The sequence below is a fragment of the Musa acuminata genome, chromosome BXJ1-8, assembly GCF_036884655.1.
Source record: "Musa acuminata AAA Group cultivar baxijiao chromosome BXJ1-8, Cavendish_Baxijiao_AAA, whole genome shotgun sequence".
NCBI classification, from domain to species: Eukaryota; Viridiplantae; Streptophyta; class Magnoliopsida; order Zingiberales; family Musaceae; genus Musa; species Musa acuminata.
Window position 1 is genome coordinate 43,185,743 of NC_088334.1, and position 19,793 is coordinate 43,205,535.

The window sequence follows — 19,793 nt, forward strand, 5'->3', positions numbered from 1 at the left end:
CAATCCCAAAACAACGGCACTACGCTCGTCGGACCGGACCGGACCGGACCGGGCCGTCCCGCTTTAATTTGGAAACCAGTTTGCAGCGGATCGAAGAAAACCCAACCAAATCCGACCATTTTGCTCGGATAATATTTTTTTATTTTTAAATATCATTTCATAAAAAACAAAAGTTTGTTTTAGATGGGATTGTCGATTTATTTTGTATAACTAAAGTTTGTTATAGATGGGATTGTCGATTTATTTTGCACGACAAAAAAGTTGGCTTTAGATGGGATCGAAGATAATATATTTAAATGATTTTATGGTATTGCATTGCAAAGTCGAGCATAAAACAGTGGTCAATGACAGATTTCCCCAAGAATGAATTCCAAGGCACGGTTTGATTCACTGCACTGGAAGAGTTCTGACGATCTGACAAATTGGGCGTGTCCCAAAAGCGTGTCCGCTTGGTAGTGACAAGTCGCATTCTGTGGATGAAGAAATTGCACGAGGCACAAAAGTCTCACTTGCAGATGAAACCGAAATCGATTTAACTCACGGAATCTACCAAATTATTACACCCGATAGGCAAACAAGAACAAGGAATTCAAGATTCTCACTTCATTTCCGTGGTGTAATCATAGAGTTTTTGAGATACAAATTGCGGATGGCACCTTATGAAGAAGAATTTGATGCGCTTCACTGAAAGATTGCAAGAATCTAAATAAAAATGCACACGAGAACGTATGCAAATATAAATTGCCTTACGAACTAATTATGCAAAGCTTTTACTTTGATTTCGGAAAGATAAGGGGGTCTTCTCTTCCAACATCATGACATTCAGATAACTTTGGGTCTGCATGTGTGATGGTGTAGATTGGAGCAGATTTCAAGCACGCAAATCTTTGTTTGAGCTCCATACTGTTGCTGTTGGAGCAGCACCATCAGCATCTATGCCAGCTCCACTCTCAGCTCTCATCAAAGGGTCAGAGTCATTGTCTTTCACCTGCAACGAGCTCAAAAGAGTTGATTAGCACATGTGGAAGTCATCAATCTTCAGATAGAATCGTGTTTTTTTCAAGAGCTTAGAGTAACACATTTGGGAAATTCCATTTGGATCACATTGAACGTCGCGATGATCAATGAAATTGACACTATTTGTCTAATTAAAGCATCACGAAGAAAACAGTGCACGAAGTGACTGAGTTAATGAGGTCCAAGAGAGTAGTAAAGACATGTAAATCAAACCCTCAGAAAACACCATCTCCGGATGAAGCATTTCATTTACTAGTTAGTTTATCAGTAATCACAAGGTAAAACAGCAGCATCACTTAGCAGTGGCATCTAACACAATATAAGCACAGCAATTAAATTTTGACCTCTTCGCTAACGAAAAGATGGGTTTTAAATATTCATTGATGTGTCCAAAGACTGATGTTAAGTCACTGACACTAATGTTAACCTTCAAACCATAGGCACAGAGATTGAGACGAGCCCAGCTAGCAGGTTTACATTACAAATAATAAAGGTTTTATAAAAAGGGTGAACCAGTCAGTATGTATCAACTCTTACATAATGGTTGACCAAAAACCAGCGTCAAAACATACAGTTTGATACTGCTATGTACGTTGTTCATCTTTTTTGTTTTAATTTTATTCAATGACATCGGGCGATACATGGTAGTAGACCATCTAATATATCAGTATTGTATTGGTCCAATAGATTAACCAGAGCAGGCATTAGACCGGTACTTAAATCCTTGCAAAAATAATAGCAACTACTGTATAGCTTAAGACAAATATGATGGAATGAAGACCGAAAAGCACATGATAGATTTGCTTTACAAATGACTACCAATAGCATCCACTATGTAGCTCCTTGTGTTAGCCATGATTTACTCAAATAACCAGGTTGTTGAATGCTATAAAGTTGTTCTAGACCATTCAAACCATTTGTTCTAATTCTTGCTTCCAGACATATATATATTGGCCATGATCCTATGTACCATGAATTGCCAATATTTGGAATATCCTATAGCAAGAATTTAAGTGCAAATGTAACATATGATGCCTGGAATAGTTGACATTTACTATTCTGAATGAGATTATCGATCAACACACTCAAACCTGATGCTTCCACATTTTACTTCATATCGATTGATTGTGATTTTTTCAGAAATGAGGTAGCATGCAATACTAATAAAGATGGAGTGACTCTATCAGTCACTTAAACAAGGAAGAATAAGGCCTTGATTCTCTTTTAACATTTCATTAACCCAAGAGGCTCCATTCTCCTCTAATCATTGGATGGCAGGAGCAAAGAGCAGGAGAGAATGCCATGAAGTGCTGGCTAGATTCTGATAATTATAATATTGAAAAAACCATAGCCATACCTGCAACATCTGAGAAGATGCTTCACGAGCTTTCTGCTGGCCCTCAATTGTGCAGATATAAGAATACAAAACCATACCAACGATTGCAACTGAGATCCCAAAGATATTCCTCCAACTAAATGGATCATGAAGTAAGACATAACCAAAAGTCAGAACCAGGCAAGTTTTGAGATGACCCAAAACTTGATATGTCACAGGCGACGTCTTCCCAATCACAAGAAATGTGCTGAAGTTGACCGAGACTGATATTAGGCATGAAAGCACAATGAAAACCTACAAAATAAAATTCAAGTATAAGATAAGAACTGCATAACTCAAAAAGGAAATTTAAAAGAAACTACTTACAAGAACTTGAGGAGTGTAATTGAATGCAAACACATTCTGGTTTGTTAGAAGCCCATCAAGAAATGGACCAGAAACGAACAGGGTTAAAGCTTGATAAGGGGCAGACTGATATAAAAGTTGGGTTGAGGAGACCTTAAACTTCTTTTGTATAGTGTTTGTCATCTGCATACCACTGGTTAAGGACTAAAGCAAGAATCAAAAGCATGACTCATTCGGTAAATACAGTTAGGAACAAGTTACCCTCGGTCAACAGTTACATAGAATTATCATGCTGTTATGGTATCATGCTAGCATCTAAACAGCACAGTGGTACATGCAAAAGTTAAGTTCTTGATGCTTATTGCCAGAACTTCAGTAGTTGAGTGTCACAAATGATTGATGAAATGCAATAAATAATAGAAATTTGTTATATAAGGATACAATTTGTGCAACGCAAGTCGTAACTATTGCTAGAAGAGACAATACAGATCCTAGCAAATTAAGCTGCAAATCTGTCACGGTTGCAATTCCAACACCCAAAAGAAGGATGGAAAGTGAGAACTGAATACTCCGACTGCAACACAAGTATAAAGTATCAGTTAGATAAAAAAATTGATTTAGAATAAATACAAAGAAGAGTCGAGTTCAATTTCTACATGTCTAAGCAAACAAAAAAATCTCACTGGCCTGGTAAATAACTGTAGAACAAAAATATATATTTGAACTTTGAAAGATTAACAAATGAGATTTCTAGACTTGTATATGAATACTGCACCATATGGACAAATAGAATGCAGATACCATAATCATCAATAAACAAAACTGGTTGGATTAATGAGTAATGATTGTCAGACTGTGGCTGTCACTTGGTGATCTTTATGCTTTATAGCATTGAAGTGGCATACTAGTCTTTTGCAGATGGAACATGGACATGCAAATGTTGCTTTAGGTGAATATTTAAAAGCAATCATCAAAGCAATCTTTAGAGTCCCTAATGTATTTATGAACCTTTTGAATGTAAATGTGGACCAAGTTACTTGAAACTTCTTCTAGGCAATCAGCACAATTGTCAGCACCGAGATTCTGGCTTGTTTCCAAGGTGAAGACATGATGTCAGGGAGTTAAGTAGAGTTTGGTTGGTCATAGTCCCAATTTCCAGCTTTTTTAAACATCAAGTAGTAACGATACCATTTATGAAATGGACGACCCCATGATGTATATCAAATTGTTCTGGATCAAAGATGTATATTGCCACCGTGAATCCACTTTTGCTGAAGTGTTCCCTCCTAGAACTTCAAGATGGTCCCATTGTGATGGTTTAAGGTTCAAGTGAAGTGGAAGTTCACATTGTTCTGAGTCTTCTGACTCAACTTAGGTAGGATTTGCACCTTAAAAAAATAAATGATATTATGCACAAATTTAAAATTAAAATCATTACAGTTATTGTAATTGTTTTACAGATTACAGCTATTAAAATGAATATAGTGAAATATATAACAATACATTGGTAGAGAGTAATCCTTGGTACAACAGCAAAGTTACTCCTTGATGACAAAGGTTCAAGCCACATAATACCTTCTCGTAGGTGAACCCCCAGTACCCACATTGGTGGAGACTGATGCACTGGGTGTCTCCTTTCAAACAATAATATAACAGTATTTTTTATTTAAAGTGCCTTTGTCATTGGACCAATAACTCTACCACTAAGCATAACAATGGGTTTCGCAATTATTTTCATCTAGAACTACTAAAATTGCTTAAATACAGTATATAAAAAATTGCAAAATACAATGTATTCATACCTGAACTTCTTCGCCAAAAAGACAGTCTCCAGGAAGACGGTACAAGGAATGATTGCTAGCTTCGTCATCTGGATAGGAAGTATGCCAGGAAGGTACACGAATCAGAACTAGTAAAAAAAAGGAACTATGGGGAAGAGAGATATAAATAATGCCACGAAGAAGTACTGTAGCACTTCCATGATGGCTGAACTTAAAGATAAACATTAAACCTACAGTTAGAACTACCAGGAGACCAGTAACACATACATGATTGTCCAACTCCAAATATTAAATGGAGTCAGAATGACCAAGATTGATGGCAAAATACATCCAGAAGTAGTACACTTGTAGTTTTTTAGTGGCATGCATTCAAATTCACCATAATCTCTAAATACTAATGCAGGAAAATCAACAAGCTTCAAAGACAACCATCCATCCACTACTAGAAGAATGTGTATGTACCTGATAAAACCCAACAGAGTTGAAACCCAAGCTTAAATTTAATAGCCCTATGGAGATTCCATTGAGTACTCCAAAACCCAACACGGCCTTTCGATCAAAAGGTTTGTGCTCAAACAGTTTCATCAATAATGCCACATGAAGAGAGCAGAAGGTAACCAATAGATGCCAGCTTGTCAAAGTAGTGGCTGAGAATAACAGAAAACATTATAAACATTCATATTTATTAGCAATATCTAATAAGCAGTCAATCATCAGACAGTAGCAGTCATCTACGGATCAAAACAAAATTCAGATCATATTATATTTGCAATACATAATAAATTATGTGGACAAGTCTTTGTGAGATATCAGATTTCAAGAAAATATTTCTAGTAAGAGATAACCTTAAGGAATTTAACTTGCAAACGTGAAATGTTTTCTTCATTTTCAGGCTAAAATAATAAATTATGTGGACAAGTATTTGTGGGATATCAGATTACAAGAAAATATTTCTAGTAAGAGATGACCTTAAAGAATTTGACTTGTAATTTTTTCTTCTTTTTCAGGCTAAAATGGTTATGACATTAATTGTTCAGGAAAAAATGGAGATCAATGAAGCCTGGAATTTTATTTGAAAATTGCAATGTTCCTTGCAAGTGCTACTATACAAGGGCTCTTGCATATAACTTTTCATACTTGATTTGTATATTACACTAATCAAGCCACTCAGTTTTATGCTCCACCGATGCTTCTACAGTGCTACACATCTCGCTTTCAAGTCTTAGTTATGAATATTGTCAAACAAACATCATTCCTACAGTACTCCATTGCTTGACAGCAAAGTGTTGTTTGTTTCATCTTCAGATCAATATCAGTATTCAAAAGAAAAGTTCCTTTAAGATTCTATTCTTTGTTTTGTCATATTATAAGCATTTATACACTCCCAAGAGATTGCAGGTGTACACGACTTGTTCAGCAAATGACCATTTCGAAACCTTTGCTAACAACCACACGCAGCTGCACAACCAGCTCCCAATTTAACCATGTAAAAGACCTCTAGATGCTTATTTTTCTGCTGGGTGAATGTTAATCGTGATGCAGCATGAAACAAGCATGATCAACCATCAGCCGATGCATTTCTTTTCTGAATGGCTTATGCCACAGAACAAAGTAAAGACGAAATCATCGAGATCCACACCACGGCGAGTATTACCTAAACGAGTTATACAAGCTATATATCGATATACCCGAAGCATTAGAAAAATCAGCAGAAACCAGAAAAGCGAAATATAGATCATCAGATCTCATACCAAATATGAAGCCAAGGGAGCTCATCAACGCCTTGTTACAGATCACGATCGACACCGACGAGACCACCGACAGGCTCAGCGCTCCGACGGTCCCCAGCTGGAACCCCGCGCCCTCGCCCATCTCCAATCCAATCGAAATCCCCTCTCACTTCCTCGATCTAAAAACCACACCTTTCCCCCATGGAAACAAACATCAAAACCCCCTAGAAAAGAGACCCAAAATCTCAAATCTTTTCGCAACGCAAGAACTCACCTCATCATCACCCAAGAACCGCGACGAATCCGACGCCCAGCCGGATCAGAGGATAGATCCCAGAAGTGGGAACCCGGATCTGAAGGGAGATGCAGAAGGAACACAAGATCTGCGCCTCTCTCCCTCCGCTTCTGGGGATTGGGAGGAGCAGAGGGCGGGAGCGAGACAGCGAGCGAGTGTCGTGTTGCGCTCTAAGTCGCGTCGCCAAATGTTACTCGCCTTCGCCACCGGCCTTAAAAATGGCGAGCTAATTGCGGGAAATTGGTTACAGGATCCCTTAATCGGTGAAGCCAAACAAACGGAATCCTGCCATTGGAGTACACCGGCCGCATCCAACGGTTGACGAACACGCGATCTTGCTGGTAAGTTTGATCGGATGGTTGGCGTAAAAGAAATCTTTCGGGCAATTTATCATATTGATCCATGTCATATGTTCTTTTTTCATTTCAGGTCCTCTCACGTCTCTCGCTAACGATTCATAACCCTTTAATTATTTAATTAATTAATAATTTACTATTTATCATCCGTCTAAATATGCTTTTATCTCTTTTTATTTTCTCTATCTTTAATTAATTATTTTAAAATAATAAATAATTAATACTTTATAATTCATAGTCCTCACCACCCATCTTACCTCATAGCCTACTTTATAATTCATAGTCGTCGATCTTTGCTCTCTACGTATTCTATCACTCTCTCCTCCTGCATACTTTACTATCGATGACTCTTTTTATCGTTCATCGTTGCTTGTTATCATCGAGGATCACCTACGACTTACTTCTTAATACTTTCTATCACTAATCAACGTCGCCAATCTATCCCCGTTGCACCTTGCTCGTCTGCACACCTTGCAAATTCTCTCCACTACTCGTCACCCTCGATGAAAGAGAGAAGGAAAAGATGAGAAGTGAAAAAAAAAAGGGTTATAGGTAAAGAGTAAAAAAATCTTATTAAAATTAAATTATAAATTGAGAATATGTATCTATTTATAAAAAGATAACTTAAAAATATTCAAGATTCATGGGATTGTAAGTAATTAAAACGAGGTATAAATAGTAATATTCGAAACTAATTTAGGGAACCGAAGAGGGAAAGAAACTCAAGCTGGGAGTCTTTTCGAAAAATTACCAAAATTTCAGCTTTTTTTAATATTAATATTAGTATTCAATTGTGTTTAATTAACAGCTATTAAAGAAATGTCACACATTTTTGGTGCAAAAATGTTTTTCCTTAAAAAAGTTCATGTTAAATGGTTTTCTTCACTTCAGTTTTCGTGAATATTAATATTCATTTGTATTTGTTCTTGAAAGGTATGGAAGAAATGTCTTATTTTTGGGCTATTATTATTATTTTCTTGAAAAGACTCATGTCATGTGTTTTTCTTTTGCGATTAAAGTCCTTTCCACCTCTTTTGAAAACCGAAAGAAAGACCCAAATCTTTAATGAATATTAAGTGTAAAAAGAAAACTCAAAAAATTTCTTATAGATAAATATTGGTATTCATGTATATATATTATTGATAAAGGTTGAAGGCTTAAAATCCCACTCATTATATTTTATATCTTAAACAATATACCAAACTCATTTATGAGGATTCATAATCTCATCCAATATATTTTTTAAAAAATATTAATTAAATTAATCGGTAAAGAGTTTAACAAATCACGTCAAAATCCTCTAATCAAATCTCTGTCATCTTCACTTATTCTTTTTTTTTCTACATGAGATCCTTCTTACTTTTTTTTTTTAGTATATTAGTGTAACACAAAGAGGAAAGGGGGCTTTTAAGTCAACATGAGAAAATTAAAAATTTATAGAATACGAAACATTTTCCAAAAATTATGCAGTACTTCTATTTAAATTTCTTTCGTTGATATATATATATATATATATATATATATATATATATATATATATATATATATATATATATATATATATATATATATATATATATATATATATATATATATATTCTATGATGCCACATGTACAATAAATGGCACAAATCCATGGTCAACACGCAAGTATCATCACCTCAATTCAACATGTGTTAAACTTGTCGGATCTAAATTAGATGCGGAATGAGTCGCATCTAATGCTAATTTAACGAACCCATTGCTTCTCGCACACCGACACTTTTGTCGTCCCCATCCAATGAACCCAATGGCCATGTCACCATGTGACTTGTCTCTTAGTCACCTAACTTGCCGTGGTCGACATGGAGACCATAAATAGATAAATAAATAAATTATATGTTTTCGAATTTATCCTTTTGGGATATACATGTATGTCACTGTCAAACCCAAAACCTTACAAATATTCCATTATAGATGATTTCCTATTCCATTATATTTAATATCTGTTAAATCTTTGATTCTAGTAGACATTAAATTTTTTTTATGGTAATGAAAATTTTAGAATATTTTCTAATTCAAGTTAGAAATTGATAACCATGATTGATAGTGGCTAAGCTGAGCTTTTTGAATGAATGTTTGACATTTGGAAGGGCATAGCAAATGTGCTATGTTAGAAACTCCAAAGAATAACTATGTAAAAACTTCAAAATAATATGTAACAGTTCAATGAGACATTACACAGCCTCATATTAAGATTCATATCTATCTTATAGCAAAACTTACTTTTATAAATGCCTCAACCTCATATTAAGATTCATATCTATCTTATAGCAAAACATACTTTTATATGAATTTTATACGAATTTTGTATTGTACGGACGTTTCAAGTTGTTTCAAGCAGCAAAACTTACTTTTATACAAATTTTGTATTGTACTGACATTTCAAGTTGTGAGCTTTGCTCAATATGATATGATGCGAACGGTACGCTATGATATATCGTTCGATTCATATATATATATATATATATATATATATATATATATATATATATATATATATATATATATATATATATATATATATATATATATATATATATACACACACACACACGTTGCCTGAACGACAAACAAGGAAAAGAATATGATCTTCTCCTCATCTACGGTGTTTGATGAAGACATCGAAGGTCATAGACGACTCCAGCCTTCATCGAAGAACACAACAAAGAAGAAACCGAACCGTCGACCCTTCGTTACCTCCTAGATCGAGATCGTCGAGGGAGGACGGTGCCGGATCAAAAAATATCGAGGTTCTCCTGATTCTCCCTTGACGCTTCTTCTCTCCCTACAACCAAGCCTCAACCAGACTGATACCATCCGATAACGGGCAATCTGCATACCGGACGATATCATTCGAAATTAAAATTTTTACTTTTATATATCTAAACTGAAGGATTATGCATCCAACAATTATTTGATTGTATCACCATCTGAAATATATATTGTAATAGTAAAATAAAGCCATAATCCTAAATCAGATACCAGTATAGAAAAGTAATCAAACTCTGCATTATACACAAGTCTAAATTTTTGTACCCGCTCAAGATGAAGAATTGGATTTCCAAGAACACTCAATTCTATGTCCACATGAGAAGCACTATACAGTAAGAACATACAGTTCCATTATTGAGGTTTCTGGTGAAAATAGGAATTGTAGGTGAGATCATTGGAAGATCTCACCATGGCAGCTGATACATCATGTATTGTTTTCAGTTCACAAGGGTGCATATGATCTTTTAATAACTTTGGCAAGATAAAGCATGATATTTCCAAGGTTTAAGTTAGCTTATAGTTTCTTAAAATGTATTACTTTCCTGTTTAGTATGACTAGGTTCAAGCTTAAGAACATATCAAATGACTATGATAACCATAAATGGTTTTCATCCATGAAGTTTAGTGTATCATGACATTTGATGCATCATGCATGTGTTGCTTTCAGTTTACAAGGGTGCATATGGTCTTTTTATAACACTTGGAAAAAAAATAAAAGTAAGAAATTTCCAAGATTTAGGAAAACTTTTAGGTTGTTAGAATCCTATACTTACAGTGAATTCAGAAAGTGTGGTTGAGATTATGATCACCAGAAATGGATTTTCATCCATGAACTACAGCAAATACACTAATGAATAGAACATATACATGAATCACTTTTTTTTTTTTGTGCAAATAGTTTTGAGAGCACATATACCACTGCTTGAGCTGGTAACTTCTACTGAGGAACAGCAGTGGAAGCGGATCTGAGAACCTGTTGCAGCAGTCGAGCTGCCAGGCGTTGAGTAATTCCTCCGAAAACACGACCACCAAGATTGCGAGCTGTAGGTTCTTCGAGAACCTGTGCAATGAATGCATACTTCCATTAAACCTTTCAACAGAATAAATGGAATGCATGAACACAAAAAGACATCATTGGATGTGTATCAGAGGTCCAAAAAAATTTGAATAAAGATGTCATTTATTTTCAGTTGGCAGCATATTGGGTCAAATAAGCACCTGATTTCTCAGTCTTACAGTGCTCTTATAAACTATATTTTATGTAAATGTCTAGAAAGCAAAACTCATTGACAATGGTTCAACAAATTCATATATTTCCCAGAATCTGAAACATGTGAGATGGACTAGATAGAGTAACAAGTACAAGCAAATTAGTTGATGCCTACATTGGTCGTCACTGAAGATCTGCAAGATGAAGGTGCTATGGCATTTTTGAATAATAAATCTTGATCTATGTCATTAATTGTCAAACCATGAAATGAATTTGACTCGAAATGAAAATGATCACATTCATGTGGTATAATGAAAAGATTTAATTGATCCTTCACATCAATTTCAACTAACTAGGCCATGGGAGAACCATGATCATCTACCATAATATCTGATCTCTCATAGAGGCAATTCCCTTGCCTTGTTTGCTCATCATAGACATGGCCTGTCAATAACTAAGATATGAACCCAAAAGGAATTACCAGTCAAAGAGGGTATCTCATTCTTGAATCATTACATCCACCAGTTTGATTCACAGCTTATGAACAATATAATAACCACATACCACATGCAAAAGTACAGCAACAAAATCAGAATATTAAAGAAAAAGTTCAGTATGAGAACATACTGTTATTGTAAGAATCATAAATTAGGACTCTCTTCTGCTGATAGGGTTTTCGAGACTCATTTCTTTTCTTAAAATGTTTGAAGGGGATAGAACTAGGATGCAGCAAATTGACTAGAGAAATTCCATAAAGGACAGGAGTTTATGACTACAAGAGATTGTGACTAATAAAAAAAATTGTAGCATTATGTTGTTGGCTAATAGTGCTTCCAGGAATGTTCAATAAAATCTAAATTTTTTAACAGCAAATCTAAACCATCGTGTAGATTTATTTAGTGCATACATGATAATCGAACAACAGAAGAGTATATTTGTAGTACCTGCAAAATTGGTTGCAGAAGGCTTGGATCAAAGTTATCCGAGGATCTCAAAAGGCCCCATATTCTGAACACTGTATCTCGAAGTTCTAGCATCTGTGTTTGTTCACCATCATTAAGCTTAAAAGGTCCACTTGCATTGCCATTACTGACCAAACCCTTCATAAATTCAGGCATAGAATCATATGCATCAATCATCGAGCCCAAGGCAATAGCTTCAGTGACACGAACAGCTTCTTTCACAACAAGAACTCGTAGCTCTTCACCATCAGGACCTAGTAGTAGCTTCAAAACAGGTTGCAAAGCATCCTTAGTAGTAAAATCTCTATCCTTTCTTCCTTGAACAAGAAGGTTCTCAAGCCTATTCCACCTGCACACTAGGTAGAGGTATCACAAATGTTAATCCAGATAAGGTGCCAACTCCAAATAGGTCCAACCTAAACATATTGCACCAAATTGAACCAATAAAAATGCTTGCCTGAATCTGCCATCTTTAAACAATAGGTCGATGAGGGCATCTCTAAGATATGGATTTGGGTCAGTTAGAAGTCTTTTAGCAAAATATGGATATGACGCAGCAAGCACCTTAAAGTTGGGATCAGCGTAAAGGGCTAGACCTTCTAGCACAGTGAGTGACCTCAATATTAGTGCATAATATGCTGGAACTGCAAGCAAGTAAACCACTCCACGAGTTAATAGTCTTGCTAGGTGTCAATGTGAAAGAAGCCTTAAATCTATAAAATAATATATAATGTAGGGCTATAGGAGCAGATATCGCATTCCTGAATCAGCATAACCTTACCAGCCTGCACTCTGGGGTTTATAAAAACACAATAGACAAAATTGCAAGAATACTGTGGCGCTAGGCACAAATAATACTCACCGTTGAAAGGATATTGATATAGAACATTTCCTAGACCATCCACGATGGTCTTAAAATTGAGCTCGCTTACAGTTGAATTGAGTGCATCATCGAAAAAATTCCTAAGAGCTGGCACAATAGGAGACACATCTACATCAGGTGCTAAAAAATCCAACACATAATAATCACGAGCCATGGCATCATAATCCCGATTAACCATGTGAACTACGTGACCAATAATAGCAGATCGTGCATCTTCTGGTGTTTCGCTCATCATCCCAAAATCAATAAAAGCAAGTTTTCCCTCTGGCGTTGCAAGGAGATTACCAGGATGGGGGTCAGCATGAAAAAACCCATATTCAAGCAACTGCCTCAAGCTACATTGGACACCAATATTAACCAAATCCAACAGCTTCAGACCTTGCTTCTCGATAGTTTCTTGCTCACTCAGCTTAACCCCATTCACCCAATCCATGGTCAGTACCTTTGTGCTAGTGTAATCCCAATATATATCTGGCACAAGTACATATTCCTTGTCGGCATAAAACTTTTTAAATCTCCGTGCATTCTGGCCTTCCTGCAGAAAGCAGTGGAATCCAACAATGAGACACAGAGTTTTGTTCTACAATAGATAGCATGGTAGATTGGATTCACGACAAAGCTATGTACCTGAACATAATTCAGCTCCTGGTAGACCCTTTTTGCAAACTCATCAATTAGAGCAACAACATCACTGGTGATGATATCAACATACTTATTTATCAGAAAACCTAAACCTCTCAGAAGGTAAAAATCCAAACCAATGGCTTCTTCAATCCCTGGCCTTTGCACCTTGACGGCAACGACCTGGCCCGAGTACTTAAGCTGGGCCTTGTAGACCTGACCTAGGCTCGCAGCTGCAATCGGATCCGCCGATATGGCAGAGTAAATGGACTCGAGAGGAGTTCCCAGCTCCCTCTCGATGCAAGCAAATGCCTCCTCATTTGGAAATGTCGGGAGGGCATCCTGTTCGGACGGACAAGAACAAAGTAGCTGAGAATTGATCAGTGATTACTATCAACAACAAGGGGCAATCGATGAGGTCGAACAGGAGACCTGCAATTCAGAGAGCTCCTCGAGATATTCCGGCGGGCAGACGTCGGGGCGGGTGGACAAGCCCTGCCCAATCTTCACGAACGTCGGCCCCAGTCGGGTAAACGTCTTCGTCAACTCCGCCGCCCTCTGCCGCTTCCGCTGGTCGAGCTGTCCTCGCCTCTGGTCCGCGACTAGCTTCAAGGCGAAGGTGCCCAACGCCGTGAAGATCTCTAGCGTCCTCGATAGCACCTACCACCCACATAACCAACATCAAGAAGCCAAGCGCGGAGAGAAGAGCCCTCGAACTGGGAGTTACCTTGAGGGGCTGAGCGGCGTATTTGGCGGCTAGAAGCTGTGGGTCGTAGACGGTGGCATTGGCGGCCCGGGCCATGGCCCGCGCCTCGGCTTGCATGTCCTCGGCGCGATCTTTGCGGATGACGGAGAGAGGGGCGAGCGGCCTGGAGGAGACGGCGGTGGGCGTCTGCATCTCCGCAGCGAGCTGGATGGCGTACTGCCCCCTTCCGCTGCCCACGTCGGTCTCGGAGGCGGAGACGGGCCGGGCCTCGATGAGAGCCGCGCGGGGGGGTCTCGGAGGATGGCGCGCCGGGTACGGCCTCCGCCGGTGAGCCGACGCAGGGGGCGAGGGGAGGGAGAGGGCGACGGCCATTGGGGTGGGTGACGGCCGAGAGGGCCGAGGAAGGAAGCAGGACGGAAACGTGCTCGACGGTGGAACCTCTCGTTTTATGTGGAAAGAAATGGAGAGCCTGCTCACGCACGCCACAGACGGGTCGAGTGGCAAGGGGGACGGATGCGTACGTTACTCCGAAGACTTCACGTGAGGCGCACGTGAAGACGGCCGGATAAGAACGCGCCGGAAGCATAATTTTCTTGGGTATTTTATTTGTCCATTTAAGCCCTAAAAACACATTAATATACATATTTTATAAAGCATAATGTGATTAATATTTTAGGACTCAGATACTGATATTTACATAAATACTTAGAAATATAAAATATTTCCGACGCACTTAATGATATAGGAATTTATTTTTATTTTAGTATTGAAACGAATGGTTTAAAACTCACTATATCATTGGATTTTATTTGGTGAGAACATTTTAGTGGACTGCGGAATGGTCGCCGCATCCCTTTATGAAATTAATTAAATTGAGAATAATGAGATCCTCTTGTTTTTAGTTGAATTTTTTTTGGGGGAACAACATATTTGTGTAACCACAGCTCATAAAGAACTTTATATTATAGGCCCTAAAAATAAATAAAAATAATTATTAGAAGTGGAAGAATAAAAATAATTATTCGATATTATTGATTTAGTCTACAATATTTGCTTATCAATAGTAATTAACAGTGCATTATTTCCTCGATTAAATGTCAAGAGGGACTTTAAAATGGAATCCAAAAGGATAACTATTCCGATGCTAATTTAATTAAATGATCATATTTATTTGAATTTGAAATGAGCCACGTGGCAGCACGAGGGCACAAAGAAAGCAAGGCAAGAGAGGAAGCGAGAGAGCTTCAAATCCGCGCCTCTCCCTCGTTCAAACTGATTAAAAACCGCTCCTTTGCCCACCCCCCACCCGTTTCCCCCCATTTCAAACCCGTTCCTCCCCCCTTTCCCGAACCCTAGCGCTCTCGATCCCCAGTTCCTCTCTCCCTCGCGTCTTCGGCGTCCCGCTAGGGTTTGGGCTTCGTCTCCCGCCGTTTCGTTCTTGGATCTGGGACCTGGATCCGTTGGATTCTGGAATGGCGGCGGATGCCTCCGCCAAGGTATGAGACCGATTTACGCTTTGGTGACTTGGATTCGTTGTCTTCTTCCGCTTTTTATCGTGGTTGTGTGGTGTTTACCCATTTGAAGGTGGAGGCGGAGGAGAGGGACTGCGACTGCGACCTGGAAGGGCGGCTGGATGGGCCCAAGCGAATAAAGATGCGGGATCTGGAATCGGTTCTTCGGGCGCAAGGTGGGGTGGCTTCTTGATTTTTGATCGGAGTGGTCTTTAGGTCTGTGAATTGGAAAAAGTCTGGGAAGACAGTTTCTTTATGCCATAAAATACCATGGTTCTCAGATACATCCATTATTTTCCCCTTTTTGATGAAAACACGAAGCTTAACTATTCTTGGCTTGTCTATTATGATGCTTTTGTGAACGGAGACAGCTGCATCTTCTTTCATAAGGGAGTTTCCCTAGCCATGAACTCGAGTACTGAAGTCATACTTGAGCACACCAAACTGTCATTCCATGACATTGGAAGAAGTTGATGTTAAAGAATGTGAAAACAAGGTCTTCTTTACAGTAGGTCAAATTTGATGGAAAATTGAGAGAGAGAGAGAGAGAGAGAGTAGCATCTGAGTTTTGGATAATGTGTTTCAGTTTGCAATCAGCATAACATTATGCTCCTGCATCACCTGCCTCGTTGCCAATTTTATCTGGTTGTTTTTAGTCAATAACTTCTCTTAGAACATGCTTGAACTAGATAGAAATTTGAATGGTTCAATCTTCGTTCAGAAACTAGATTCATACATGTAAGAGAACTAATACAACACAGCTAGATGGCATTTTAATTTGTTTGTTGATATAAATTTACTTTATATCCAAGTTAAGCTTAGGATTTTATAGTCTAAATGATATGCAAACACAAATCTCATTTATTTTCTGCACCAATGTGTGTGTTCAACCTCCTTTTCTTTCACATAAACTGATATTATTGTTTGCTTTGTACTGCAGGAACAAGGAACTGTAGTTTAGATTCGTCAACAATTAACGAAGAAAAGGTACTTGGACATGATAAAAAAGAAGACACTGATTCTGGAATTACAATGGCTACCAAATCTGTGATTTTGGACAAGCTTGCATCAGAGACTACAAGTCATAGTTCTGTTGAAGATATTGCTGCTTGTCTGACTTTGGGTCCTTCTGGCAGTACAAGTTCTTTGAGCTTGGGGCATGATGGTCTGCCGGTATCTGCTACAGAATTTAGTAATGAATCTTGCCCCATCGAAGCAAAGATGGGGAGTGAACAAAATGGAGGTAAGCTGGTGGGGCTAGAAGTGGATCTTAATTCGCTGAGCACAGAACACAATCCATTTTATCCTTTCAAAAAGTTGGGACAGATCAAATCTGCAGATGCCTCCGAGAGTGGTAGCACCACTGGTCCGGTTGAGGAGAGTGGACCTCTGAGAATGTGGAAGGAAATGAAGCAGAATGGCTTTCTTTCATCATCACATGGAGGCATACCGATGCCCCGGCAGCGCGGTCGCCAGTCAAGAAAGAGAAAAGAGGATGAACTCCGAAGCAAGACCGAGATTGCGAAGAGAGAACAGGCCAACAGGTTTGCAAGAATTGCTGCTCCCAGTGGATTGCTTTCTGGACTAAACCCAGGGATCATCAACCATGTAAGAAATAGCAAGCAGGTTCACTCCATCATAGAGGCCATAGTGCGCTCTGAGAAACATGATGGTCAAAGTCAGAATAGGATCACCGACCAAATGGGCAGAGGAAGAAAAGAGATTAATGAGAGAAGAAAAGAGCATATCCGGACCCAAGATTCAACAATCAAGCAGATCAATGTCTCTACAAGCAAGCCAGGTATTCCACCAAACATGGAGTATACAGGTGAAGTCAACGAAATGGACAAGGTTAGGCACAAGTTTAATCAAGGAGCTTGTGCGACTTCACAGCTGACAACTTCGGGCCGTGGGGACGATGCACTTACGTTAAAGCTCTCACCAGCTACGACAATGGTTTCGGAAAATGCTAGCAGTGCAACAACTGATGAATTTTCTGCGAATCGGGAGAACCCTGACACTCTATCTCTTGAAGGTAGCAACTCGAATAAGAGAATTTACTGTTATAGAGTTTGCTGAACTTTGGCATTATGTTTGTATGATTCCTCATAACATAATGCAGATGAGCTAACTTGACAAATGATCATCTACAGCTGCCAATGTTGCTTCCCAGTGGTTGGACCTTCTTCAGCAGGACATAAAAGGACGGCTCGCTGGTGATAGTTTCTTTAACGAAAGCTTTGCTTGTAGCTGTTGAATACAACAAGATTATTTATGTATCAAACATTGGTTTGTGTGCAGCACTACGGCGCAGCAAGAAGAGAGTAAGGAATGTCATACAGACCGAATTGCCTTACCTGTTATCCAAAGAGTTCATGTCTAACCAGGAAAATGAACCTTATTTTGCGCAATCGTCCGAGGCTGGTTGTTCTTCGAAGGCAATCTCAGATATGCATGTGGCACGTTGGAGATCTCTTTTTAGCCAAATGGACAAAGCACTGTTCGAGGAGGGAAAGCACCTTGTGAGTATCTACTTGTGTTCCTGAGCACTTTCAATGGTTTCTGTTTAATCACTAGTTTTTTGAACTTCGAAGTGCAACATTGACCCCTCGATCTTGTTTTTAGGCTTTTTGTCTTTAATACAAGGAAGTATTTTTATCATGTGATAGATAGCATACATGGAAGAAGCCTTTGTAGCTTTCTTTGGGTAGCGTAAATTACTTTCTGACTGCGAAGGTGTAAGTTTTTGGATTGCTGCATGGATTACAATGGCTCTTATTCTGTTCCAGGAGAACTGGTTGAAACAAATTCAAGAGATGCAATTGCACTGTGAGAACGGCCTTAAGTTCGTTGTTTCAGGTGCTTCTTCCCATCTAATTTCAGCAAACGATTCAAGGTTTGTTGACTCCTCAGAATTCTCATTTTCCAGAATGTAGATTATTGTTGCAGCATGCTGCTACAGAAATATGTCATGTACTGCAATGTTGTATTCCTACACATTATAGACTAGTCTATTAATTGCATAAAAAGTAAGTTACCAACAACTTGCAATCCTAAACAGGATGCGTAGTATGATTTAGAGTTATATTCTAGATAGCCGACATTTTGTTGATGCCAAATTTTTCATTGCTATCCAGAAATGCATTCAATCTTATGCATATACAAGTAAAAGTGTGTACTCATTATTGATCATTTAAAATCATTTCTTTCTGATACATTATTATTGTTTGTCCCAATCATTACTGCTACTAAACAAGATTCCATCTTAATCGTTTGAACCCAAGTCATGATGATCATTTCTCTTCATATTACTATTTGTCTTTGTTCAATTAAATTAGTGTCTTAATTCCATTTAATCTCCATACGATGGTGACACATAAACTTCGAATATGCATTGTGGCTTGCAGTAAACCTAAGAAATCTGAAGCTGTAGAGAGGGAGTGTGCGGTCTGGGCTGCAGCAGCATCCATCTACTCCACATGCAACTTGATCATGACGACAGAAAACGTGTGATGCTTCTGAACTCAGTAACCCCTTTGCACTTCCTTCACTAATTAAACAATCTTGGTAACTTGCTCATGCCAAATTGCCGCATTCCATTCTATAAATTAGGGGACTTGTGATTTCTCTTGCACTTGTTTTATGTGCATTTGCGTCAACTCGTGTCAAAATCTCTCTCTGACATTAATCGTATTTGTTAATCTTTATTGTAATGGTGATTTTTTGCCCACAAAAATTGATGTTTCTATTGAAAGCAGTGTGATATTTTCAATAAAAGAACTTGAGACTATAGTCTCATTGTTAGCTCTAACATTTGTTGAAAGGTTCACCAGTTTCAAGTTTTCTATGAAGAAAATGTCATAACTTCAACTTAGGCTAATACTAAATGCTGTAGGCAATATAGTGGAGATTATTTGGACCAAAACTCTACAATCATAGGTTGATGGCCGAAGCACAAAACTGGTAGACAAGTCATCTGTTTTAAAGTAACAGCACTGTTAAGCAGACTGTAATATTGACTAATCTAGGAGGAACACCGACTAATCTATTCATCATCAATTTCAGAATCAAATATAGGTAAATTCATTGTTGGTAGTGAAGATTTTGCCTGTTCTTTTTTCAAGTGCAATCAATCTTGCAGTGAAAACTAAAGTTCACCATCTTAGGATCACTTGCAATAAATACCTAGTCATAGATTCCTCGAGGTCTGGAAGAACCCAATCGGA

General features: G+C 38.2%; 3 protein-coding genes across 5 annotated transcripts; 1 reads left to right on the top strand and 2 right to left on the bottom strand.

The window, feature by feature from the left end:
• Positions 1-585: 585 nt before the first annotated feature.
• LOC135587978 (UDP-xylose transporter 3-like) lies at positions 586-6,724 on the bottom strand. 2 transcript variants are annotated; one of them, XM_065079875.1, is made up of 8 exons: positions 6,484-6,724; positions 6,231-6,388; positions 4,942-5,126; positions 4,501-4,568; positions 3,140-3,272; positions 2,720-2,881; positions 2,375-2,647; positions 586-988 (listed from the first exon to the last, which is right to left on the bottom strand). In XM_065079875.1, exons 2-8 carry the CDS (start codon positions 6,349-6,351, stop codon positions 872-874), a joined length of 1,059 nt encoding a protein of 352 aa, XP_064935947.1. In that variant the 5' UTR covers positions 6,352-6,388; positions 6,484-6,724; the 3' UTR covers positions 586-871. The 2 variants fall into 2 exon arrangements, with proteins under 2 accessions (XP_064935947.1, XP_064935946.1); XM_065079874.1 differs by having other exon boundaries at positions 6,231-6,401; positions 6,484-6,723.
• Positions 6,725-9,532: 2,808 nt separating this feature from the next.
• LOC135584717 (protein ACTIVITY OF BC1 COMPLEX KINASE 3, chloroplastic-like) lies at positions 9,533-14,529 on the bottom strand. Of its 2 annotated transcripts, XM_065079873.1 has the most exons (8): positions 14,078-14,529; positions 13,783-14,010; positions 13,357-13,692; positions 12,709-13,264; positions 12,304-12,490; positions 11,829-12,195; positions 10,591-10,734; positions 9,533-9,734 (listed from the first exon to the last, which is right to left on the bottom strand). In XM_065079873.1, exons 1-7 carry the CDS (start codon positions 14,426-14,428, stop codon positions 10,612-10,614), a joined length of 2,148 nt encoding a protein of 715 aa, XP_064935945.1. In that variant the 5' UTR covers positions 14,429-14,529; the 3' UTR covers positions 9,533-9,734; positions 10,591-10,611. The 2 variants fall into 2 exon arrangements, with proteins under 2 accessions (XP_064935945.1, XP_064935944.1); XM_065079872.1 differs by lacking the exon at positions 9,533-9,734 and having other exon boundaries at positions 10,450-10,734.
• Positions 14,530-15,367: 838 nt separating this feature from the next.
• LOC135589142 (uncharacterized) lies at positions 15,368-19,372 on the top strand. Its single transcript, XM_065081443.1, has 7 exons — positions 15,368-15,552; positions 15,641-15,743; positions 16,508-17,602; positions 17,721-17,783; positions 17,869-18,089; positions 18,357-18,463; positions 18,975-19,372. Exons 1-7 carry the CDS (start codon positions 15,529-15,531, stop codon positions 19,078-19,080), a joined length of 1,719 nt encoding a protein of 572 aa, XP_064937515.1. The 5' UTR covers positions 15,368-15,528; the 3' UTR covers positions 19,081-19,372.
• Positions 19,373-19,793: the final 421 nt, after the last annotated feature.

Coding starts and splice junctions, on each gene's coding strand:
- LOC135584717 (XM_065079873.1), bottom strand. CDS start 14,428: ATGGCCGTCGCCCTCTCCCTCCCCTCGCCCCCTGCGTCGGCTCACCGG. Junction 13,693..13,782: donor AGGAGCTCTCTGAATTGCAG/GTCTCCTGTTCG, acceptor CCGTCCGAACAG/GATGCCCTCCCGACATTTCC. Junction 12,491..12,708: donor ATATCAATATCCTTTCAACG/GTGAGTATTATT, acceptor ACTTGCTTGCAG/TTCCAGCATATTATGCACTA.
- LOC135587978 (XM_065079875.1), bottom strand. CDS start 6,351: ATGGGCGAGGGCGCGGGGTTCCAGCTGGGGACCGTCGGAGCGCTGAGC. Junction 4,569..4,941: donor ACTCTGTTGGGTTTTATCAG/GTACATACACAT, acceptor CTTCCTATCCAG/ATGACGAAGCTAGCAATCAT. Junction 2,882..3,139: donor CGACTTGCGTTGCACAAATT/GTATCCTTATAT, acceptor AGTGGTATGCAG/ATGACAAACACTATACAAAA.
- LOC135589142 (XM_065081443.1), top strand. CDS start 15,529: ATGGCGGCGGATGCCTCCGCCAAG. Junction 15,744..16,507: donor ATCGGTTCTTCGGGCGCAAG/GTGGGGTGGCTT, acceptor TTTGTACTGCAG/GAACAAGGAACTGTAGTTTA. Junction 17,603..17,720: donor TGACACTCTATCTCTTGAAG/GTAGCAACTCGA, acceptor GATCATCTACAG/CTGCCAATGTTGCTTCCCAG.